This window comes from Accipiter gentilis, chromosome 29 (assembly GCF_929443795.1).
Source record: "Accipiter gentilis chromosome 29, bAccGen1.1, whole genome shotgun sequence".
NCBI lineage: Eukaryota > Metazoa > Chordata > Aves > Accipitriformes > Accipitridae > Astur > Astur gentilis.
Window position 1 is genome coordinate 14,778,474 of NC_064908.1, and position 24,638 is coordinate 14,803,111.

At 42.0% G+C, this 24,638-nt stretch overlaps 4 protein-coding genes across 11 annotated transcripts in view; 3 read left to right on the forward strand and 1 right to left on the reverse strand.

The window, feature by feature from the left end:
* LRRC8A (leucine rich repeat containing 8 VRAC subunit A) overlaps positions 1-1,966 on the forward strand; it is a 27,086-nt gene extending 25,120 nt beyond the window's left edge. For all 7 annotated transcript variants that reach the window (XR_007510007.1, XR_007510005.1, XR_007510004.1 and 4 more), the window contains one exon: positions 1,883-1,966. The gene's annotated coding sequence lies outside the window, so the exon portion shown is untranslated. The remainder of the gene's footprint in view (positions 1-1,882) is intronic.
* PHYHD1 (phytanoyl-CoA dioxygenase domain containing 1) lies at positions 1,948-9,250 on the forward strand. The gene is made up of 11 exons (XM_049832854.1): positions 1,948-2,079; positions 2,905-3,063; positions 3,597-3,672; positions 3,803-3,850; positions 5,466-5,521; positions 5,706-5,768; positions 5,861-5,882; positions 6,252-6,380; positions 7,972-8,091; positions 8,237-8,363; positions 8,556-9,250. The coding sequence occupies exons 1-11, from the start codon at positions 1,948-1,950 to the stop codon at positions 8,599-8,601; spliced, it is 978 nt and encodes a 325-aa protein (XP_049688811.1). The 3' UTR covers positions 8,602-9,250.
* Positions 9,251-9,344: 94 nt separating this feature from the next.
* On the reverse strand, positions 9,345-16,635 carry DOLK (dolichol kinase). 2 transcript variants are annotated; one of them, XM_049832847.1, is made up of 3 exons: positions 16,590-16,615; positions 15,710-15,924; positions 9,345-13,471 (listed from the first exon to the last, which is right to left on the reverse strand). In XM_049832847.1, exon 3 carries the CDS (start codon positions 13,364-13,366, stop codon positions 11,795-11,797), a length of 1,572 nt encoding a protein of 523 aa, XP_049688804.1. In that variant the 5' UTR covers positions 13,367-13,471; positions 15,710-15,924; positions 16,590-16,615; the 3' UTR covers positions 9,345-11,794. The 2 variants fall into 2 exon arrangements, with proteins under 2 accessions (XP_049688804.1, XP_049688803.1); XM_049832846.1 differs by lacking the exon at positions 15,710-15,924 and having other exon boundaries at positions 16,590-16,635.
* Positions 16,636-16,719: 84 nt separating this feature from the next.
* Positions 16,720-24,638, forward strand: part of NUP188 (nucleoporin 188) — a 30,386-nt gene continuing 22,467 nt past the window's right edge. The window contains exons 1-11 of the mRNA XM_049832835.1: positions 16,720-16,777; positions 18,645-18,699; positions 19,303-19,376; positions 19,972-20,056; positions 20,760-20,840; positions 21,294-21,338; positions 21,952-22,044; positions 22,187-22,306; positions 22,724-22,935; positions 23,724-23,838; positions 24,366-24,566. Coding sequence (XP_049688792.1) covers positions 16,752-16,777; positions 18,645-18,699; positions 19,303-19,376; positions 19,972-20,056; positions 20,760-20,840; positions 21,294-21,338; positions 21,952-22,044; positions 22,187-22,306; positions 22,724-22,935; positions 23,724-23,838; positions 24,366-24,566 — 1,107 coding nt within the window. The 5' untranslated portion in view covers positions 16,720-16,751. The remainder of the gene's footprint in view (positions 16,778-18,644; positions 18,700-19,302; positions 19,377-19,971; positions 20,057-20,759; positions 20,841-21,293; positions 21,339-21,951; positions 22,045-22,186; positions 22,307-22,723; positions 22,936-23,723; positions 23,839-24,365; positions 24,567-24,638) is intronic.

Genomic DNA, 24,638 nt, shown 5'->3' on the forward strand with positions numbered 1-24,638 from the left:
TTTCCCAGCTTTGTTCGAGTACTTTCTACCTTCCTTATCTGAACTTACTGGAAGAGAAGGTATTTACAAAGATGACGTTCTTCTCTGACTTTTTTTTGGGCATTATGTGGTGGGGGTGGTTTTCCTCTTGCTGAAAAGGTCTTTCTAAGCCTCAAAATAGGAGCGCATCTGGAGTGGCAAAGAACTGGAGGACTCCTAAGGACAGACATTGATGAATGCGCCTTGTAACCAAGAGGGTTGCCTCTCCTAGTTTATGCAATCAGTTATCTTTTTGTTATTTGCTGTGTTGAGTGCTGTGGTCTGCTGTTTATATTGCTCAAAACAATCCATAGAACAGGAAAGCTGTGGTTTACCATCATGTGTATGAACTAAAACAGCTTCTGAAGTCATCATGTGTGTGTAAGGTGGGGAGTGGAGAAGATGACATGCTAAATTGCTAAAAAAAACCCAAGAAAAACCTGGGAATGAGAAGTACATGACATTATGAATGATGGAGATAACACAGAGGGACTTGAGGAGTGGGATGGGAGTGTGTGTAGAAGGCATGTTTCTCCAGGATTGCTGCCTCCCAGTGAGGGGTTAGGTGGGGTGCTCATGAGATCGACTTACAGGCAATATGTACAGCAGGGTTTTTTCCCACTGGTGACACATCTTCCTTAAAAATACTTCAGCTCCATCAGTTGGTGAGAGTCTGTTAACAGGAAGGAGGAACAACTTGATTATTTTGAGTTGTGCAGCATTGGAGGCTGATTGTTTCCACTCCACATTTGTAGCCCAGTGATTAAAGTCTCTGGCAAAACTTAGCTTTTTAAACTACTGAATTCATATCGTCTTGTGTGCTGAGAAAAGCTTGAAAGCAAGCTGTAGATGCTCAAAGAGATGTTTTCCAGTGAAAATGCTGAATTCCCTTTTCATTACAAAAAAAAAAAAAAAGGAACAAGACTTGAACAAGATGGGGAGGGATTTTTTTATCCAGAGTTTATTCCCTTACAGAATAGAGGACTTTATTTTTTTCAAACATCATCTTTTAAGATGTATTTTCAGTTGCTAGCAAATGTATTTGGAAGTAAATACCTTCCCATGAACATTTTGCACTCCTTCATTTTGTTAGGTTTTCTTTTGGCTAGGTGAGTGATGCATAAAACAGTCTCCATGATGTTATTTCTTTGTGGAGTGCTGCTGAAAGGATGTTTTCTGCGTTTTCTACAAGAGCCAACAAATTTTTCTGTGGAGAGAAAAATCTTCCCCAGGGATTCCTATGCGAAGGGAAGGATGTGTTGGCGGGGAGCGCCACCGCTGGGCTGGCACCTGTCCTTCAGTTTCTTCTGCGTTTTAGATCTAGTTTCTGCGTTTTCTCTGGTTTGAACTGTGGCTTTGGGTTTATCTATTTACATGTACATTTGGACCCGCAAGAGAGTGAACCGAGCAAGCGAAGGTGTAAAGTGCCAAAGAGCAGCTGTGAATGAAAATAGCAGATATATTCTCTATGAATTTTACTGAATCCTCACCCTTTAGTCTGATGTCTGCCATCTCCTGGGTCGCTGAATTCCCTTTCAGATAAGTGTGCTGAAGTGCTGGCAGGACTTGCTGACTGAGCAAAAAGGGCTCTGTAGGAGCCTGAATTGCCGCTTTAAATTTGTTTCAAAACTTCTAGATCTTTTCATCCCACTTGAATCTTATTTTACCACCCTTATTTTACTACTGTATTTACCAGCTTAACTGCTCTGTTTTTTTAAATCTGGGTTATTAATTAAAACAGTGATTCCTCCTTGGTGTTAAGAAGTGACTCAAACTTGTGATCACACTTGAGCAGAATGCTTGTGCACTTTAAGTAGCACCAAGAACCAAAGCAAAACTCTGCAGCCCTGAATGTCCCTGCTAGGAACAAACGGCCAGAAATGAGGACAAAAATCAACGGTCCGGCTGTCCAGTGCTTGCTGTTATCACATGCTGGGAAAAGGATCACGTGAAGAGGCGGGGAATCAGCCCTGCAGAGCCTGGGTGGCATTGTGGTGTTGCTGGTGGGATCCTGGGAGCTCTGCCCCGATGGCATTTGTAACCCAGCATCAGATCCAAAAGGTAAGAAACCATGCTCTGGGAAGGAGCGTGGCTGTAGTGCATGCAGGTGACACTACTTGTAAGATATGGTCACTACTAGTTAACCTGTGACCAGGTCTAGCAAAGATCTGCTTTACGAACGCTTTATATTCTTCTCAGCTACTTGTATTACATTCATTTTGAGTGTGTGAGGACCCTGTTGTGGCTACAAACTCTCCCAGAGGGCACCTTGTCCCACAGAGCTCTTGGAGGAATTTCTCTTGTGCCCTTCTGTCTCCGCTGCTCAGCTCTCGTCCATGAACTCGAAATCTGCCTGTCAAAGGATAATCTCCAGGGTATTCTATATAAAGAAACAGCAGTGCCAACAGCGTTCACTTCATTTTGTAAGGGACTGTGTAGTGAACTGTGAATAACCACCCAGGGATTTTTCCCTTGGAGAAAATGCTTTCTAGCTTGTAAAGGAATCTCACTCTTATTTGGCATATAGGTATGACTGTTCTCTTCGCGTTAGCAGGCTTTGTAATCTAAGAGTTGCTGGTTGGACATCTTAGATATCCTTAAACCACGAAGGCTCTAGTGATGATATCTTCTCTGCTTTGTGGACTGAGGAGTGGAGATATGTTGTTCTTAACTGTGTGGAATCTGAGTTTATTAACAAATTATCTTTTTACAATAGAAACCCCTCCTGAAATTAAAAAATTAAGAACGTGTTGTCCAGCTGCAGAGCTGAAGCTGGGATGGTTTTCACACTGAACTGAGGCACAGCAAAAGGCCAGAACCTGTCTCTTGCTTTGTGCTGCTTTCCCCAAGAAATCTGGAGGAGAGCAGTCACCCCGTCTCTTCCAGTTCCGTGAGGATGGCTTCCTTGTCCTAGAGCATTTTTTCACTGCAGAGGAGTGTGACAGCATGAGGAATCAGATTCAAAGGATCATAGAAGAGATGGAAGTGCCACTGCACTGCCGCACCGAGTTCTCCACCAAAGAGGAGGAGCAGCTCCAGGCGCAGGTACCGAGAAGGGCAGGGTTGTCCTGGTCGGAGCACTGGAAGGAAAAAGGGAAAAGGCAAATAGCTGCTCAGGATTCACTCTGGGGGAACATGACTCTTCTAACTGAACATAACACTGTGAGAGGCATTTGCTCTCCAGCTTTCTACAAATGTTTGGTGGTCTTAGAAGGTGAGGGAGAGGATGCGCATGGCTCTGCTGTGCTTCCAGCCCCTACGCTATAGCCCCTGGTAGCCACAAGCAGCTCTCACAGATCACATTGCACTTGTTCTGCAGACAGAAAATAGGTTATTTTCCAGGCAGGCAGCAAAAGAAAAGCAAGGGTAGCCTCTATGTGAGAGGTTCTTGTAAAGCCGTAATCAATGCCAAGACATTAACATTGTAGAAAGCCTTTTTGAGTGATTTCTATTGTCTCTGTTTTGTTTATGCTGCGGCTTGATGGGAAAAAGATGCAGGTGAGTATTAATGCTTTGACCGAAGGTTCGTTTATGTCTTTACAAGGATACTATCTTTACTGGGCTCTTATCCCTGGCAGGGTAGCTCGGATTATTTCCTAACCAGTGGAGACAAGATTAGATTCTTCTTTGAGAAAGGTGCTTTGGATGAGAGAGGTAAGCCCTGGCCTGAGTTAGCCACAGGGAGGGGACAGGAGAAGGCTGAATGAGGGATCAGGGGCCGGTTTCCAGCTCTAGGACAATTCCTGCTTTGCAAACAATGTTAAATTCTGGTTTTGTTTCACAGGTAACTTTCTAATTCCAAAGGAGAAGTCTGTCAGCAAGATTGGCCATGGTATGTTTAAAGGATGGGGTTTTGAGAGGGATGGATGAAAGGGATGTGGTTTTCAGACACGAGGATTTCTCCAGACCTACTCACTATAAATATGCTTGGCCATCTGAGTTGAAACCTTTCTGAGCACAGTTCTTTACTCTTCTGTTGCTTCTCTTTGCATCCTGGGGATGACTGCATCGAATGTTGCAAAGCTCTTCCCCTCTTGCCATTGTGGCCCCACAGCTCCTGTCTTTGCAATCCCTGGCTGTTTTACTCTGGGTTTCTGCATGAAATTTTTCAGTTTGATTTCTACGTGTTGGTCTGCTTTTCCCCTTGTCACTCTGTCACTGTCTCTGCAATTCTCTCTGTGCTGCCTCTCACTCTGCTGTCAAAGGACTTAAAAAACTTCTGTTACGATCCTTTTCAAAAAAAAACCTTCTAGGAGGTTTTTCAGCTATGCATAGCACAGAGTCACTGACATGAGGAAGTTTGGACTTCAGCCCTTGTCTCTTTTATGTAAGAGACTGCTCTAACAAATTTACCACTGCAGAGTGGTCACATTTAGTACAGATCAAACTGTCTTGTGTCCTGTGCAGTAGTGGGTTGCCAACACCGAAGCTGTCCTCCCTCCTTTGGTGTCACCAGCACCTTTTCTTTACCCTTACTAGTTTCAGTTTGACTTATGTCCTCTCTCCCACATACTGGACTTGGATTTTGATGTCTTGTTTTCAAACAACACATGGAAAACAAGAGCAGGATTCACTGCATCTCCAAACGTGTGAACTCTGTTCAGATTAAATGTCACTAAACTTGGAAATTCAGTACTGAGAGTTCTTGGTTCTGTGGTTTTCTCAGAAAAACACTCTCCCCCTCCCAGACCCCTGCCATTCTGTTATACTTCAGCTTTTCCCAGGGGAAGTAAAAACAACTGTAGATGCCTGCTGACTGAGCAATGTAACAATTCAAAAGGCTTCTCTAGACTTAATTTTTGTAATTACTCCTTTTGGTTGGGTCTTGCCTCATCCCTTGCTCGGGAGCAGCCCCTGCTGGACCCGGTCGTGTGTCCTTGTGACAAATTTGATCACGATGAGATGGAGGCATGATTTCAAGTCTTTGCCTCACAGTTTTGTTACAGCTGGGCTGTAGCAAGTGTCTGTACGCAAACAGCTCTGACCTGCAAGCTGTGGACCTCTGCAAAGGGCACCAAAGATAAGCCCTAGATTGTTTTTGCAGTAATTACTTTTTTTTGGTAGGTCTTAAGAACTGTGTTTTAAAAGGGTGAATTCACTTATGTGCTTCAGGGTCCTGTATAGTGGTTGTCGTATTAGCATTTGCATAATATGATACTTAATCACATAATACTGAATTTTTGTTCACTCTTATACGCTATTTTTTTATATAGCTGCAGTCTGTGGACAGTGAGTGATTATATTTTTGGTCTGTATAGCAGATTGTACAAATCTACAAGTGTTGAATCACCTTAGCTGTGATAAGCCATGTTTGCTCTTGGGAGGGATGAAAGTTTCTGGCTGCAATTTATCTTGCTTGGTTGTGGTCTCTGCAGCTCATCATTGAGAGCTGTCAAGTTCCCTTCTGTTAATGAAATCTTCAGTCTGAGCCTTTTCTTTCCCCCTAGCTTTACATGCTTATGATCCTGTCTTCAAGCAAATCACCCACTCCTCCAAGGTGCAGGTGAGCTGTTACTGTTTCCTAGAATGCCCTGGGGGAAAAAAAATATGGAGTAGTTAATCTTAATTTTCTAGACTCCCAAGGATAGTAATTTTGTCTGTAAAAGGAAATTTAAATATTGTCAAAGAATAATGCTTTATAGTGTGTGGAATACAGCAATCATAAATCTTGAAAAGTTTTCTTGCAGGAATTGGGAAGAAAACTAGGCCTTGAGAGACCAGTAGTTGTGCAAAGCATGTATATCTTCAAGGTACAGTAATTCAAGTCTTTTTGTCCCACCCCCCTGTTAGGTGGGAAGCTGTGAAACTCTTCTCTTCACACATCACCTTTCTTTCCTTGCAGCAACCTGGCATTGGTGGTGAAGGTGAGATTCATATTATGTTTATATCACACTACACACAATACTCCTTTAGGAAAGGAATATTAACAGGAAAAAGGCTCAGAATTGGACTTAAGCCTGTGAGTTTTGTGGTCCCAACTTTCTTAAAATTATTAGAAAGCATCCATGTTTTCCAGAAATGTTTCTACATCATATGCAGCTTGAACAAAGAGCTACTTCTACATTTGCAGCAGGCTGAAAGGTGGTATTTTTATGTAAGATTTAATATGTATGACAGATGGGTGGGCAGGGTAGGTCAGGCCAAGATGTCAGGGAGATGCAAGTCTGCCATCCTTCTAGTGGTACTGAATTCCTCAGGCGTTAAAAGACCCTAATGACTGTGTTTCGTCGCAGTGACCCCGCACCAGGATGCCACCTTCCTGCACACAGAGCCTCTGGGGAGAATCCTGGGGTTCTGGATTGCCCTGGAGGATGTCACGCTGGAGAACGGCTGCTTGTGGTTCATTCCTGGCTCTCACACCAGTAAGAGTCGTGGTGTTTGGTGTGTGCTGTGAAATGTGTGCCATCTTCTTGCTTAAGGGTAGAGGGTGACACAGACCGTGTTATGTTCTCTGCATTGCACAGTGCCTGCAGAACCGTGCTACTGTCCTTGTTTGTCAAAAGGACAACTTTCTTTACTGCAAAGATCTCCTCCTATGCTGTTGTCAAATCCACAACCACATTTTTCAGCAGGTTAACTGCTTCACTTTGCTCTTGGCCACTAGTCCATCAGATGAGCCTAATATAACAATATTTTTTAATAAAACAAAAAAAGGTGGTATACATGACTGACACTGTTTAGTTTTAAATTGATACCTAGCTTAGAAACAAAGAATCCAAGGCACTGGGGAAAGGAAGGACAGTCCTCCTGAATTTTTATTTACTCCAGAATCTGTTAAGGTGAGGGCCATTAAAACTGCTCCTGAATCTTTCCTTTTCCTTTCAGTATTATTTCGGAAGCTTCCCCTGCAAGATTCAGAGTCTTCCTTGCCAGGCCACTGAGATTTAAGACTTCAATGTAAAGAAGGTCTTAAGCCACTGTGTCCTTTCTTCCTGTAGCAAAACAGGTCATTACTATATGTTGGTGCTCCTTCCACAGTTTTGCCTGTAGCCTTGAAAATGTTTATCAAGTCTGATCTGGACTGCAAAGAGTAATAATTCTTGTTTTGCCTTCCAGAGCAGGAATACACTGAGAAATCACTCAATCACACTTTTTTCTTTTTTTTGTTTTGTTTCTTTTGTCCCCATCCATTCACAAAACTGTTTCTTTTCCAGGTTGCATCCCCTTCACAAAGACCCCCTTTTTTTTTTTTTCGCTCTGGCCAATAAAATCTTTAGTCCTGACAGCCCTATGTAAGGGGAATAAAAATCCTCTTACACACAACTGTCAAATATTGGTCTGAATTTCAGTAAACAAGGAAAGCCTCCAAGTCTATGCAAGGATCACTTGGATACCATCCAAGCCACTGAAGAACAGTCAGCGTCCCAGGGGAACACACAGACAAAACCAGATCAGCACAGACTCACGTAATGGCCTTTGTGATGGATGGTAGTTGCTGTGTGTGTGTCACCACTGTTGAATTACCAGCAGTTTTCTGTTTTTCACTACCTGTAGGGCATGCTAATCAGCTTTGAACTGTGCTCACCTAAGCATTCACTCAGTGAGTGTAATCATAGTGCTCTTAAGATTTTAAGGCACTCATCCCTCAAATTCTGGGGTCAGCTGCACTCTGATTGCAATTTATGCTCTTATAGAAAGGAGAAATGGACCAAAAGTTGGCTTTGCATAAGTGTATGATTATCTGTGTTACTAAAGGGCTATGTTGCAATGCACAGAAAGCGCCAGAAAGGCAAACAGAAGGTAGTTGTTTATCAGTTTTTCCCACAGCTGGAAAATCCTAAGTCTTTGCTTAATGAAAAAAACCCACCCAAGTTACTAAGGAAAAAATTGAATATAATATAATAATAAAGTTCTTATCATTGCCAAGAGAAGTGACAGATATTGTTCCTCTGCTGTGCAGAACGTAGCTAGCTGTTTAATTTTTATGTGTTTGCTTATTCTGTGGATTTGCAGATGGAATTAGCCGGAGAATGGTCCGTGTAGCTTCACGTACCTCAACACGTGTTGTAGAGTTTGTAGGGTCAGAGCCAGCCTATGATGACAGCCAGTTCAAACCTCTGCCTATAAGTAAAGGTAAAAACAACCCCCAAAGTCTGCTTTACCGCTCAAGAAAAAGAAGAGAGCTAAAATTGTATTTTAACACTTTCAACTTCCCTTATATTTTAAAACTGGCACTCACAATTTGAAAAAAAGCAGTACAGATGTTTCTTTCAAACAGGTGGACTCATTCTTATCCATGGTGAAGTCGTCCATAAGAGTGAACTGAACAGCTCGGAGTCCTCTCGCCATGCATTCACCTTCCATGTGATGGAAGCCAAAGACACCAGCTGGAGCAAAGAGAACTGGTGAGGTTGCCATCCTAACAAGCAGCTGAGGAAACTAGAGCCTTTTCAATGCAATAGCCAGGATAAACTTCTATTGGTGGTCTTGCATGTCACACAGTTCCTGTTGGTAGTACCTCACTTAGCATTGATTTTATACCTATAGAACTGGAATAGCCTCTGAAGTTTTGTTTTTACCTCTTCCTTGCTTCCTAGGCTCCAGCCAACTCCCGAACTGCCTTTTCCATCACTCTACACTTGAAGTTAGTGATTGGTTTCTGGAGTTAATAGCTGATCAATATTCCTTTCTGGTTGTTTGTTCGTGTTCCTTTTAAATACAACTTTCACTAGATCAGCTCTCAAGATTAATTTGTCCTCTTCTCAGAACAAGGACCCTTGACACAGCTGAACACACCCGCATTAGACAGAAGCTTCTACTTCAGCATGAGCCCTATGACTATGAGAATAGTTGCCCACTCCTTTTGGTAAGGAAACTTCTTCAGTCTTGAGAATAGACCACTGAAGATCATTGCACCTTGACTGGGACTAGTTAAGAAGTATTTCTTCTCGCAGATACTCAGTTTTTTCTTCTGTTTAAGTCAAGAGCTTGTCTAGTGCATTTCTTGGTTGTGGTGATCCCAGCAATGCAGGTGAAAGTGTTGTGTGAAGATGGCTGACTTTTACCCTTAGGTCTCTGTTCTACTCTTTGAATAATAGTGATTAAACATAATCCTATTGTGGGCAAAATGGAGCAAGAAGTCTACTTTTATAATCAATCTTCTAAGTATTTCTAGCAAACTGCAGCTGAGTGTTTGATCTCTAGTTGTGTTGATTAAAAATATTACAGTTCTTAAAGAATCATGTTGAAATTATGAAAACAAAAAACCCCAATCAAACTCCTAACATTTAAATTTAAAAAATCAGAAATTCTCCTTTTCATCTCCCTCATCTTTTCTTTGAGGAAGACAGTGTGACCTTGTCCCACCAGCTGGGGCCAGTGCTAAGTTTTCTGATGACCAGTTTGAACTCTTGATGTGCACAAGCACAGTTAATATCCCCAAAACCCCAACAAAACCAAACCAACTTAAAGCAAGGTGAAACCTAAGGAATGTTAAGAAAAGTACGTTTTCCAAGGCAAGCTCAAGCCTGTATCCTAAACTGAACAGAAGCTGTGTAGATGTAATTTCACTGGCACTGGTGCAATGGGAACCCTGACATATGAGCCCAGTATAATCAATGCACTAATTACATCGTAGTAACCTTAAGACTGCTTCAAGTCCTGGCAGAGTGAGCCCCAGTTCTTACTGACTCATCCCTTTCAAAAGTATATTGCCTGTCTCTGGCATTTGTTTGATGTGAAATAGTCAAATCTGGTTTCTTTATGGGAGGAAGTTTCCTTTCAGCCCTTTGGACTTTGCTGGTCAATGCAGAATAGGTTCAGTACAGCAAAGAATTCATCACAGAGGAATGATCAGGTGGCTGTAGTAGGAATTAGGAAGGTGGGTAACGGCAACAGCAGTAATGTCGAGTTCAAAATTTCTGCAGGTACAACTGCTGCTTTCCCCTACCTTTTCGACAGTTTGTTTGAAAGCTGTGAGCAGGGCAGGGGGAAAGTGACTTCCTTCAACTCTGGTGCTATTTTATGACGTTAGTGGTGAAGGCGGTGGCTCATGATGGAAGCAGCTAAAGCTTCTTCTGTATCTTTCCATTAGAAAAGTTAGTAACTTAGAATAGGACCTTTCTGCTGAAGAGTGATAGTTTGTCCTCTGATTATATGCAACACTACCTGCAATGTACAAAACCATCTAGTTCAAGTGCATAAATAAAAGCAAGAAACAGGATTTCCTGTTAAATGTGAGGAGAAACTCGGTCTAGCACAATTAATGAGTTTGTTTCCAACAAAGAGTATCTGACAATTTATTGTTATTAACCAAAACCAGCTCTGGACAATTTTGACATCCTCAGGAAAAGCAGTATGAAATCTCAGGAGCCCTGCCCAGGCAGGGGTGTAGATTGGGCAATGCTGCCTCTTAGCTGTTTGAGTCCTGGCTTGTTGCGGGGACAAATGCAATATTGGGTTCTGGGGCCAATTTTGCTGGCTCCGTCTGCTGGCCCAGAGCACTAGTTTCACTCCGCCCCTGGTCTTATTCTCACTCCTAAGACACAGTCTCAGGGCTAGGACTGCAGGACAGTATTGTGTAAGGTATCTTGGACTCACACAAAACTCTTCCCAAAAGTGAACAAAAAAAGTGTCAGAAGTTAACTTCATCCTGCAAACAAGAATTCTGGAATGCAAATCTCTGCTTGGACACTTCTCAGGGGAAGGGAAGAGGCAGGGAGGACATGTGTTAACATGTTTTTGTTCTCATGGACACTCTACAAACTGGTAAGCAGAGATTGTCAATACAGAAGTGTTTCTTTACGTGGTGTTTTTGGCCACAAAATGGTAGTTTTAATTAAATGGACAGAATTAAATGGCTCTACTCAATTTGTTGATAGAAGCATTTTTATAAATTATTTGATTAAACATCTAGCTGAAAAAATGTGAAAAGTAGAAAACTGTAATAGTATTAGAAAAGTTTATTGACTTTAACAGATTTTTTTCTGCTTTCATGATTAATGTGTAATCAGTTTTACCTGTGACTGCTTAGTTTTTTCCCCTATATTGAACAGTATCCCAAACGAATTATAGATTAAAATCTTAAAAAAAAAATTTCTTGTTGCATAAACCTTCAGGGCTAAAACTGCAACCCTTTTGTTAATACTGTTTGGAATAAATGGTCTCTTTCTACATTCTCAAACCTCTCCCACCTGCTCTGGATAAACTTAGCTATTATAGCTACTGAGTTTGAAGTTGTGTTTGTGCATCACAGTGCAATAGTATGGCTCTTGTTGATGGTGACTGGATATATTTGGACAGTTGTACTCACTCTGTGTGGTCACCTTCATTACAAAACATGCTTTAAATGGTGCTTATACAGAAACAAGAAGTTCACATATTCAGTAATACAAGATGGCAGGACTCAGTACAGCAAAACAAGTTTTGGCTCTGATACAATACAGAGGTGGCAACAACTGAGAGGCTTGCTGATTTATTTTTTTTCCTCTCTTTTTTTCCTCTCATTGACTTACCTCTTCCTCCTCTACTTTATTTGCCTCTGGGCACCCAGAAGAAACTTAAATCGGATTATTAAACACAAATGCTATTTTTATCAGTCGTGTTTGTGTTCCTGTGAGAACATAAAGCAACTCATGGTGTTTTAAATTGGGAAAAAACAAGACCAAACCAAACCCTTTATTTTAGATAGGTCTTTTTCATTTCTGTTTTTAACAATTTTATCATCTGCTGTACCAAAACCAGTGTTTAGATCAGCTTTGAGCTCTCATTACAGTGCATATTCTATTACCACTTTTCTCTAGAAAGGGGAAAAAAACCTCTGTTCCTGGAAGTGCTTCTATGCCATAAACATTATCTGGAGGTAGAGAGGCAACAGCAGATTATCGATTTGGGTAGTATAAGCTTCCAACAGAGAAACTAAGCTCACAGATGCCAGAATCCAGGCATAGCTGGAGTTCAGATTCACGCTGCTGTCAAAGATCAGAATAAGAGCCACAGCAATGATCTGAGCAAAAATAGCTGTCATTGTCCCTTCAAAGGTCTTCTTTGTTCCTGGCCATTTGATTTCTCCCATTGTGCTGCCAAAAACGGAGGCAATAGTGTCTCCTACCCCTACTGCCAGTACCCCAGAGTAGGGGACCAGTGCTCCTGCCCCAGATAAGGTACCTTTAGGAGCACAAGATCTGGGGAACAACCACACTGGGAGGGACATGCCAAGGAGGAGATAAATATGAGTCAAGATTAGAGGTCCACTGTCTCTTTCATCCAAGAAGAGAGACAGCAAATGCCTAAGAGTTTGGCCAAATGGTTTGATCCTGAAGTACCGAATGTACTCTAAGAAGATAAACACTGCCAGACACAGAACTGCAGCAACGTAGAGAAGCTGGCGGTCATAAATTAGTCCAGGAACATAAGTAGCTACAACAATGAAATGGAAATATTTCCTGGTTATAGTTGAGGCCTGATGTTTTTTAGATTCAGATGATCTCTTAGCATTCTGGTAGAAAACTATGCCACATGCTGAAGCAGCCAAAAAGGTCCAGTATACAAGAAGGTAAACTCTTGTCTGTGTCTGAAACAGAAACTGGAGTAGCCAGAATAAGGGGTTCCTCTGGATCAGTCGGTACAGCCAAGGCATGATGACCCCTAAGCCTAGCACTGCTGTCATCATGTGGAAAAACATGGAGGAGATCCACGTACCCGAATCCATGAAAATGAAGAGCACAGTGAAAAAAAGCCCAAGAAGAACAACTCCAACAACTGCTACCAGAAGGAAAAAGTCTATGGGATCACCTCTGCCCTCGATTACATTCAGTGAGCGTTTAATGAGCTGATTGAGAACAAAACTTATACCTCCGAGAACTAGCAATGCTTCTCCAGGGGTAAAACATCGAGGCAACAAGTACAGCAAGATCATACTGAGGTAGACAAAAATTAGCAGCACTTCTAGGACCTCTATCACTTCTGAAACAGTCAAAGAGTGCTTCATGGTATAGATAATTATACTGCCAGCAACACCAGTAAGTATGCAAGTGTTGGTTGGCACAGGTTTTGTGATGCCAACTGCTATTACAGACAGAAAGAGAGCAACCAGCATGCCAGTGGAAGCTACAACTATGCCAAAACGTTCGAAGTACACAATGCCAGCAGATTTGCACCTCTCCTTCATCGTTATCCCCAACAAGGGGATGACCATGCTAGCTGGCAGGAGGCCACTGTTCGCTGCTGTACGGAACTGGAATACAGCCCCACCCAGCTGGAGCAGACGGTCCCATTTGAATTGGGCATAAAAAGCCTGGATGGCGAGAGCAACAGCGCACCAGGAATACCGGTCCCACACCACTGCGTGCACAAAGAGAACGATGACGAACACTATCAGGGATTCCACGAGCACTGGCTTGTTTAACATGATTCCAGTCCAACGTGGCTCAAGCTTTCAAACTCTTTCTCAGGAGTCCCAATGTGCTCAATAATTGTCTATTATGAAGAATTCCCTTTCATGCTACTGCAATTCCTGTAAAAAAAAATATAAAAAGAGCAAACAATTAAAGCCACAACTAGAAAAGCTAAAGCTTTCACACAGCTGGTTTTTTTCTTAAGCTCAATTTAAACTGATAGTTATGTGCCAGTTGTTAATGTCAACCCACAGGTGAATAAAAAAAATATAGAACCAGTGAGGAAGTAGATCAGCCAAAACTGTCATCCCCTTTTGAGAATCAGAGAAGTCAGCCTGCAGTGACAGAAATGAACCACTGAATACTGGGGTATTCAGATACAGTTTTAAATATTTCTGTTGCAGTGTCTTTGAATGAAAATGTGAAGCAAACAAACCATAAATATCCCCAGAAGGCTTCATTGTGATGGTGTGAGTTTGAAATATAATTAATTTAAAAGTTTAAAGGTAATTTTAGAACCTAATTTTATATGCAGTTTTCACTGTATTTTTGCAGAATGTTCCTCCTTTATTAAATATTTCTCTTCCCACTGCTGTGCAAAACCCCCTATGTACCTCTCTCCTGTCACTGGTGTTATGATTGAATACTTCCCATTAGTGCAGTAGGTATTTTATAATGCTATATAGTATTTAGAATAGAAGTAGGAAAGAAAACATCACAATCACTTAAAAAAATTGTCAAATGGCATACTTTATCTAATTTTGATCTATTACCAGAACTGTCAAGATAAGCTAAGTTGGAGATCTGAGCACAGAAAAATGAAGTGAACACACCTCATCTTGCCTGTAGCTGTGAGAGGATGTTTATCACATCCTTAATATTAAGCAGCCTAATTTGTTTTGCTTCTACAGCACTGCTGGGTCATATTTGTTACAAAGATATCTATTCTGAAATGCACTTCTAGACCATCTTGATGTATTGGCAATATTCTGTTTAACTCTAGGATGTGTTGTAGCCATATGATTTAACTATTATACAGCTTCATAGGTGAGTAAATGAGTCTGATTTATTCTTCCTTATTTTTAAAGAAAGGCATTGGCTTAATTTCTCTTTAATACATGGCATGGCCTCTTCCCTGTCAGCTATCTTGACTCCTGTTTTCCAAGCAAGAACCTTGCATGCCTGTTCTACACAGACTCTAGATCTGTATAAATAAGTGAAGTATTTTAATGTTAGTCAGTCATTAATGACACTAGACAAATACTAGCAAGTCTCATCCCAAAACTGCATCATTACTTTATAAGTGATTTGTTTAACTAACCTCTGGTACGATTTATTTTCCTCAAATTCCTCAAGCGTAAGTAAACCCTGTAAGACATTCTTGATCATGATCTAAAGCTGTCATTGTTTTCTACATACCCTCCCCCCCTTGTCTTACTAAGACTCAGTGCATTTACAGCTGTTCACCTTCGCTCAGTCAAGGCTCACAGCCAATGACAGCTGCATTGCAAACTAAACTCCTTTAAACTTTTGGACTATAAGATAAATAGTTGAGATAATCAGCAATGCACACAATTGCTCTATAGGTTAAATCATATCTTATCTTCTTTGAAGTACTGTGGGCATTCACAACGTTGTGAAATTCTCACCAGCATTTATTGCCTTCTGGCAACCTTTGTTTCTCCTTATCCCTAATCTGATGTTAAGTCTTAGCCATACGTAAACCAATGCCATTACACTAACATCTCTTTTGCGTTCTTTGAAGGTATCAGTTTCTGTATGTCTGTTGGCAATAGAACGGCTGATCCAGTTGTATGTATGCCTGCTGTGTAAGATATCTCCAGCTGAAACTCTGGATTGCTTCATCCTTTCTGGCCCACCCTTAGCAGTAAACCCTTATTAAATTCTGCTCCCCCAGTCTCATTACTAATACATACATTAGCCACTAGCTCCCTCATGGAAGGCTAGAAGTTTATTTAAAGTTTTGGCTTGGGCTCTCATCCAGTATTGAATGGTGTCACCAGATTATAAAGCTGATAGAGATCTTAGCAGTAATATTACTGGGTAACTATTAAAGTTGGTACCATCAAACTCCCTTACACTGTGGGTCTGGAGCAGTTTAGTTATTTATGATTTTGTATTGAAAACTCACCATTATTAATAGATTGCTTTTTGGCATCCTTATTCACACAGGCTGAAATACTTGATTGCCAAACAACTTCATTGCATTTACTGTTGCTATATAGCTAGATCAGGCCAAGTAAAATCTTTTTGCCATCACAATTAATTTTTAAACAGAACAGGAGAAGAATTAATCATATAGTCAATAAAACAGAACTGGCAGGGGCAATATCTACCTGTGATCAATAATGGTTTTGGGGTCCCACTCCTTGTTGTTTCTGAGCACAGGGGAGGGAGAAGCTTAAGGCTTATTTGAGAAGAGGCAGGGTAAATACCACAGCTAGCCAAAGCTTGAAAAAGACCTCCCACTCAGTCTGGCAACTTTAAGGTTGCAACCCAGCTCTTGCATCAATAATGTCAGCTTCCCCCAGCAGGGAGCCTGCCAGCTGGCCTGTAAGACAAGGAAGAATTTCACCATGTGAAACGCTGGTCTCCTACTCTATTGCAGCAGCTTTGAAAGCTGGTGACCTGTGAATTTGCAACACGATGTATTTCACTGCTGAATTGTTTCATTTTCTTGTGCCTGCTGCGATTCCCTCCTCCACACCTTCTTTCATGTAACGTGAAGCTCCTCAGCACTCCTGCTCTCTCACACACCGAACGGGACCCATCGTCCCCAGTTTCAAGCCGGACTAAGCGTTTTCTGCCCGTTTCGCGATCAGCATGCCGGCTGCTCTGGGTAGGGATGCTTCCCCCCCGACGTGCTCCCAAACGCCCGGTAGCCCTCGCCTCTCTGCGCCACCTGCCGCCTCCCTCCCTTACCTGTGTCCCCCGCAGCGCTGCGGGCTCCCCTTGCCCTCTCCTTCCACGCCGCCCTCCGCCTCCTCTCCCCCTCAGCCGCGGCACCCCGCAGCCCAGCCGTCATTACTAGGAAGCTGCCCCGGGGCACGGTCCGCAGCAGGGATGGCGGACCTGCGTTAGCCCCTGGAAGGTCTCAGAGCCTCTCGGAAGCTCTGCCCGGGGAAGCACCGGGTCCCGCCGAGGAGCTGCGCCCTTCACCCGACCGCCCGCCCGCCCGCAACCCCCCGCAAACCCGGGAGCGGAGCGCGGACCCACCTCACGGGACGCCGCCATCTTGGCGCTGCTGCGCGTCACATGACCCAAACCGCCGGGTTGGGGGCCGGAGGCGGAGCGGTGGCCCCCACCACGTGACACCGGCGCTGGGGAGAAGGAGGGGGGACGACTCCGCGCGGCGGGTCACGTGAGAGGGGAGCGAAGATGGCGGCGGGCGGGCTGTGCGCGAGGTGCGGGAACTCGGCGGCGGCGGCTGCTCCGGCAGGCGGGGGTGGGGGGGAAGGCGGGGGCGGCCCCGTCCCTCGCTGCGCGCGGACCCCCGTCCGCGGGGCGGGGGGAGGGGGTCGCGGTGAGGTGGGGGGGGAGCGGTTTGGGGAGGGTTAACGGCAGCGGGGCCCGGGCCGGCCTGGCCCCGCCCCTTGCGCGCGCAGCGAGGCCCCGCCCCGTCCCTCTCTGAGGGGCCCCTCGGGGACCCTCCAGGCGGCCAAATTTCGGTGTCAGGAGCGACTGTTTGGTGGTTTTGCCTTTCTTTTATTCTGCCGTATTGTGAAAGGTGGAGCGTTAAGCAGCGCTCTTTAAAAGCTTCTGCTTCTGCGAAGCTGAAGTCTCGATTTCGGCTGAGATCTTGGAGGTGCCTGTCAGACCTCCTGCCAGCCCCAGAGCTGCTCGGAAGAGCAGAGGGTCGGCTTTCACCGTTTGGGGAACTCTTTGTAACTACGAAAATCAAAATAGAGATGTGGAAGATGTGTAAAGGAAGCTATTCAGTGAGTCCCGGGTTCAGTGGTCGCTTCAGATCGGTGCCTTCTTTTGTCCTGAGCATGTTTTTTGACATTTATTGTAACGTTTTTATGCTCTGGAGTGTTCCTACGTGTCTGATTTTTATTAAAAGAATGTCTATAAGCCCTAATGGGGACACAAACACCAGTGTTACATGTGATCGCGTAAAGAGAGCTTTCCTTCCTTAGCTGTCTTGGAGTCTAATTAATGAACTGGCAACAAACTATGGTCTGTTTCATTCACAGAAGAGGTTAGGAGGGAATGAGAAGTAGAAATGTTGGCTCTGCTAGGCGGGTGCTCGGTTCCACAAAGCAATTCTTCTCATGGTAAAATTGTATGGCCTTTTGGTGCTCTGTGTGGGCTGGAGAGGTTGCACCCGCAGCTGACCAAGTCAGGAGAGGTTTGTTAGCTTATTATACACAGGGAGGTGCACCTAACTATCGAGGAATTAGCAGGTAGAAATTATGTTGATAGGTGTACTGGAAATAATGGGTCTTGTCATTCATTTAAGTGGCACCATGTGTCAGAGGTTGCAGATGACTTTCACTGCCATAGTGAGTTATTTTGATGATGCTATTCTAAAAATAAGTTAATGAGTATTCTTGCTTTTGTAGAGAGGCTTTGTACAGGGAGTTGTGATGTTTAACTCCTGATTTGTATTGTGTTGCTAACAAATCATCGTTCGTCTAAGTTCCTGAAATGCTCTTTTTGGCAGACATCTTTTTTCAGAGCTGTTGTAGGGAGACCCATTTTTCTGAGTGCATGTGCCAGGGTCAGGATTTGATCTGTCATACCTTGTAGTGCAGATTGGCTTTTCTACAGAGTTCTCGGGAAGAAACAAGAAGCCCAGGGTAAATGTGGCAGTCATTCTACCTTATGTAAAGTGTTGCAATTTTTCACTTCACCCAGTTTTATGTTCCACTTAGACTGAAGGATGAAACTGTTACGGAATAGTTTGTTTGGGGGAGAGCATTGAATGTAACTGAATAAAACATTGCTCTATACTTTAATTAGGTTTCTTTTTACTAACCTCCAGTGTCCAAGTAGCAAAATCAAATTGAGTTGGTAAACTGATAAAAATGTAATGTTTCTTTGATATGAGTTTGCAAGTCTTGCTGTATCAGTCTTTACTGGGTTCTTCCAGGACATCTGAAACTGGTCAGCTAAAAACTAATGTTCCTTAAATAATTTTTCTTATATCTTACAATGCAATGTTATCTGCTCTGAGTTAATTGCAGGTTTGAAAAGGTGTAAGCTAAATGAAAGCCTGATATAGTGTTAATCATTAAAATTCTCACCACCTTTTCCCTTTGTTTACAGGAGCAGCAGAGAATTATGGACAATTCTTCTGGGCAGATCAGCTTTAAGAGAACCAGTAAGTCCATGTCTTGCTAAGCAGGTTTGTCCATCACTGAATGGACTCCATAGTCAAATATATAATTTGTACAGCTCTTTGAATATTAGTGAAAATATGTTTTGCTGCTTTTCCCTCTTCCTCAGTGCAATTTTTCTTCCTCTATGTCCACTACTTGTTCATTCTTCCACTCCTTGTTTATAGTTGCTTCATGAACTACCTGGAAGGGCGTATGTGAAAAGGTCATTCCCTTTCTGGAGCGGATACAAATGCTACTTTCTAGACTGGCTAGCCTGGGGTATTCATGAGTGACACAGCCTGCTTCCTTATTTTCAGGGACAGAGCCCGTGCTTTCAAGAATTGGCCCAGAGGTTGGAAATCCAAATGTTTCTGTACCCAGTCCATTGCCTCCTATTTCTTCTTCCTTTCTGTGATTAGGCAAGGCAGCGAGCTGTCTCATACAATAATGCACCTTGAATCAGTCTGATTCATAGATTCTTGTCTTGTGGTGTTCCTGTTTCTCTGTGGTGGCGGAATTCCTTTGCTTCGCTTAAATTTAACAAATCTGATACTCAGCAGTGTACATTGAGGAACCTGTTCAGTAGTATTTGGTTCTTTTTTTAGGCACAGATTGCAGCAGAATTGAACAAGCACTGGCAGAGATTGTTAGAGGGACTTTCATACTATAAACCGCCAAGGTATTGTAATTGCCTGATTTTAGAAATTAACCTCTAAAATGGGGTATCCTAATAAGTAGAGGAGCATGTTGAATATTTGTCCCTGATTACATAAAAATAGATATTTACTCTCTTACATGACTAGAGGTTTCAGGAGAGGAGTAGCAAGAGAAAGTACGTAATCCACATAACATTCTGGGGCATGAAATACAGACCAGAAAGAAATAACAGCAGTTTCTGCTGTCATTACTAACATTAGGTAGCTCCTAATCCTTGCCTCCGCTGAGCTGCAGCAATTGCATGCAAGTATGCGGCCTGTGGAGAAGTGACTCCTCTTGGCACTCAGTTATCCCAGAAAGGTATCCAGATTCCCTCACTGGAAACGGTGGAATGTATATAGCTTGCATTTATTATAGTAATAAGATTGTGAACAATGTTGAGTTTTATCTGCTGGGAAGGTTACAGAATATTGTTGTATGAAATATTGAAAGGCTATTGAGGAAAAAGCAAATGTTCAGTTTAAACTGATAAAACTGAGGACTTTGAAATTAAGCCTATTTAGTTAATTCCTTGGGATTGCTGCATTTTTAATGACTAAAATTTCTTTTTTCTTTAGCACAACTTCAGCAGAAAAAATAAAAGCTGATAAAGATGTAGCTGTTCCACTAAAAGAATTGGGTCTGAGGGTCAGCAAGTTTTTGGTAAGTGAAGGTGCTATCTGATTAGTTTTATCCCTGTACTTGGAATGCATTGTTACTGGGATTCTGATATTTAAGTAAGCTTCTTGATGTTGAATAGAGGCAAACTTAAGTTCCTTTCAGTTCAAAATAATCTAAAGAATGTTAGAAGTACATGTTGAAGCTGTAGGTCAAAATTTTCAAAGTTATTAGTGATCTCGAGGTGCTTTTCTTTTTCTGGTTAACAACCCTTTCTGCTGCAAAGGGCCCTGCTTTTCAGAAGCAGTCACTCGCTTTTGGTCTTTCTTGGGTTCTTTCAAGACACCTGAAACTGCTCACCTAAAAACTGATGTCCCTTAAATCAGTTGCCATGTTTGAAAATACTGTCAGTTTACCTGCAAAGTTATGTTCCTTCAAGCCAGAAGTTTAGAATTCAGTGACTGCTGGTGGTACCTTTATTTAAATGACCGTTATGCTCCTTTCGCTGAAGTTAAACTGGATACATCTAAGTGACATCAGAGCTTACGTATTTTGCTTTAAACAGTAGTGCTGACTAAAGCAAGCATCTGCCTGATGCAAAGATTTTCTTTTGGCATATTTTGGAAATTACTTGTTTTGAAGAGAAGAGCTGCCTGAATATTTGGAGAGAATCTTCATCTTTAATGAATTCAGTTGCCTTCTATTCATTTCAGGGCATCTCTCTTTTTTTTTTCCTCCCCCCCCCCAGGGTCTGGATGAAGAGCAGAGTGTGCAGTTGTTACAGTGTTATCTTCAAGAAGATTACAGAGGAACAAGGGACTCCCTGAAGGTCCATAGCTCCCATTTGTGTTCTATTTACTTCACATTTCTCCTTAATACCAGTAGTTGTTTGATGCATATGGTCACATGTGAGTCTGAGTTCTGATTTGGAAATGGCTTTATAGCTTTTCTTTCTGAACCTACAATGCTCAAGTGCTGCTATCCAGGGCGAATTTTTGAGTACCTCTTCCTGCTTGAGTCTCTCTGCAGGAACTCAGCTCCTCTCTCTATCGCAGCAATACAGGAAAACTACAGATCTGTGAAGGAGTGAGTGGAGATGAAGAACAAATATGTAGTTAAAAATGAGTGTTTTGGCTTTGTGCTTTTGGAATCTGTCTTTCCAAAATAAATGGAAAGAAAAATTGTCTTTTGTTTATTTCAGTCTTTTTTTTGTGAATATGTATTTTGTCAGTAGGTATTTTTGCAGTAGATACTTCTTTATTTTGTTATGTTTTGCTTACAGACAGTTCTTCAGGATGAAAGGCAGAGTCAGGCTCTGATGCTGAAGGTTAGTTATTTCCATTTGTATTTTATGTCGAAAAGGTCTGTTGACAGAGAACCAACTTTATTTCTGTAGATCTAGAAAAACTTAGAATTCCTTCATATAAAGAACAAATTTTAGAAGATGATTCTGAAATAGAGGGATGTGCATATAGATTTGAACAGTGTTAGTAGTTGCTACAGAAAGGAAATTTTAGGCTTCAGGGAATTTAGCTGGGCAGACGTACGCTCCCGTGTTTTCCAAACCTTATAGGTTTATATGTTATGGTCTGAAGTGGTAACTCTGAAATGGAGACTGATGATCATATCTGACAGAGGATAATAGGGATAAGGAATCAGATATCTCTCTCTGTCTTTTTGCCTTTCTTTTCCAAGTTTTCTCACTTAGCAGTGTAATTATAGACATGTCCCTATGGGCATGTTTTATTGAGTTCTGTAAAGTTAATTAAGGGTTTTTTTTTTCAGATAACTTACTGTCTGCTTAGTTGAAACTCCATCTGTAGTGATGTTTGAGCACTATATATTCTTGTGATGAAGGCCTTGGCAGTGTATGGGAAAGGAAAGTGTATGGGAGTTAGACACAATACCACATTGATAGTGATCACACTATATATTCACAGCTTGCTGACTATTACTATGAAGAGAGGATCTGCATTCTGCGCTGTGTCCTCCATCTACTCACTTATTTTCAGGATGAGAGGCACCCTTACACAGTGAGTACAGGAACCTTTTCCTGGCTGTGATGTCATTGAAATAAGCTAAATATATAAGTTGTGTAGTAATTGTCCACTTGTGATTGTAAAAAGCACATGAGTGTGTATGTGAGAAGTTCATTTATTTATTTGTTTATTTAAGGCACAATACTTCCAGTGTGTTGAAAAGTTGGACAAGGAACTAGTTCCTAATTACCGGAAACAGTTTGAAGCACTGTACAAAGCAGAAGCTCCTACATGGGAAACACATGGAAATCTCATGGTATTTTGTTTTTTGCTATTATTTATCAAACTTACAAAGTCTTTCCGTATATGTAGTGTATTGAAAAATGTGTATGTGCAGATGCAGTTAAAAAGGATGTTTCTTCTGGTCCAAGAAACCTAAAATTTTTTTTGTCTCTAACAGAACACACTTTTGCTAAGAAACAGGGCGCTTCATGAAATGTATTGTTCCTTGTAATAAATCCATTAATAGCCCTAGGCTAACAGATCCATTTATGTGTAGTTGTTCATAATCTCTCTTCATCAGCACACTCTGTATTTATAGTGGCTTTCCTTGCCATTGATAAAAACAGCTGGCTACACTAGCTGTTGAAATGCTTCAACACTTCTTAGTTTCTAACTGCTTTGATTGACCTGTGAGCTTCGACATACGATGGTGGAACTTTTTCTTCTGCAGACCGAACGTCAGGTTTCCCGTTGGTTTGTGCAATGCCTCCGTGAACAGTCCATGCTCCTGGAAGTCATCTTCCTCTACTATGCATACTTTGAAATGGCACCTGATGAGCTTCTGGCATTTGCAAAGATGTTCAAAGAACAGGGATTTGGCACTAGACAAACCAACAGACATTTGGTAGATGAGAGCATGGATCACTTAGTGGATCGTATTGGGTAAGCATCATGTATATTTGTGAAGTGTACAGAGCAAAACAATTGTTTTCCTCAGGAGAAAAACATTTATATTTTTTGCTGCTGCCTCTTAAAATCACCACTATTTCAAGGTAAGCTTATTGCGATGAAGGCAGAATAGCTTTTCTGGTTACATTAGAGGTTTGTGGCAAAATGAAGGTGTGTTTGCAAAGTAGAGAGGTATCAGTATCCCAGCTTTAATCTAGTACATAATTTTGCCTCTCGTAAGAATGGCAATGAAGACACAGTGCCACTCCTTAGATGGTCTAGTGGTAAATTGAAATTGTGTCTTCACAGTCCTGTGCTGGTAGTCTGGCTGCTACTTGCATGGAGGCTAGTACTTTTTCTCTGACCTGTATTGTCAACTGTGTTGCCTAAGTTGAAGCTATTGTGGGTCTGCTTACAAACGGCAGTAATGACTTCATTTTGCTGCGTGGGACATAACTCGAGCTGCAGCTAGGGGGAATGAAAATCCTGCCAGGTGGCAGAGAGTTACAAAGGTGGAATAGCTATCTTCAAATTTCAGTGACTTTTTTTTGTCTGTTCAACCAGAAATGGTAGTTCTGAAGATTGTAATCTGTCATATACTAGCATTTCAAGACAAAATTGGGATTACCTGCTGTTAATTTAATGTAATTTCTTATTGCTTCAAAGAACTGAACAAAAGTAAACTAAAGGTTGTTTTTTGACAACTTATAATTTAAAAAACCCACCTGAATTCTTAAATAAGGTTTCTGACCTACTTGTTTTTATTCTTTTCCTGCTTGTAGCTACTTTAGTGCTCTTATTCTGGTGGAAGGCATGGAAATTGACTCCCTCCATGAGCGTGCTTTGGATGACAGGACAGAGGAGCACAAGTTAGCCAATAATGAGCGCATCCACCAGGTAAAGCACTGGCAGAGTAGCCCCTCATCAGGTCTAACAATACAGAAATTACTGTGATTACGCAAGCAGTGCTGTTTAAAGATTATGTCTGTAAGTTTCTGATCCTTGAGTTTGTTGACCAAGTGTAGGAACTAGCATCCACGTAACATTCTGGGGCAAATAAGAACAAAATTAATTCCTCTCCCCCTTATATTTCCTTGGTTATCCTGGGCTTTTCTCTAAAGAAAGGTGTATGCAAAGAAATAGGCATTGTGAAGTTTCCAGAAGGCAATGAAACAAAAGATTTGTAGTGTCAGTGCTTTTAGGACAGAGAACATCTGAGGTTAGACCAACTATAAGTCAGTAAACCATGCAGAAAAACAGACTGAGGCTGCAAATATATAATTTGGTCAGCTGTATGTTTGAAATAATTGTCTGCAAGGGAAAGGTGACTGTTAGCAAGAAGATACAATCAGCTATATGCATGCCAAGTATGAACTTCTTTTGGAAGATCTCAGTTATTTTGCTTTTCTCTTGTCTCTGCGCAGGAGATGGACAATCAGCTGCTGCAGTTAGGGGATGTTTCACATCATGCTCCGGTGCTTTTGGCCTGGGCTCTCCTCCGTCACACTGTAAACCCAGAGGAGTCAACAAACATCATCAGGAGAATGGGCAGCACTGCTATCCAGCTGAATGTTTTCCAGTATCTGACAAAGCTTCTGCGATCGCTGAGCAGTGGGGGGAAGAATGTGAGTTTCTTATAATTGTATGTGTAAGCTCTTGAAGGTTTTTAACTGCTACTGATGTAAAGGTGTGATGGG

Coding starts and splice junctions, on each gene's coding strand:
- PHYHD1 (XM_049832854.1), top strand. CDS start 1,948: ATGCTGGGAAAAGGATCACGTGAAGAGGCGGGGAATCAGCCCTGCAGA. Junction 2,080..2,904: donor CCCAGCATCAGATCCAAAAG/GTAAGAAACCAT, acceptor CGTCTCTTCCAG/TTCCGTGAGGATGGCTTCCT. Junction 3,673..3,802: donor AGGTGCTTTGGATGAGAGAG/GTAAGCCCTGGC, acceptor TTTGTTTCACAG/GTAACTTTCTAATTCCAAAG.
- DOLK (XM_049832846.1), bottom strand. CDS start 13,366: ATGTTAAACAAGCCAGTGCTCGTGGAATCCCTGATAGTGTTCGTCATC.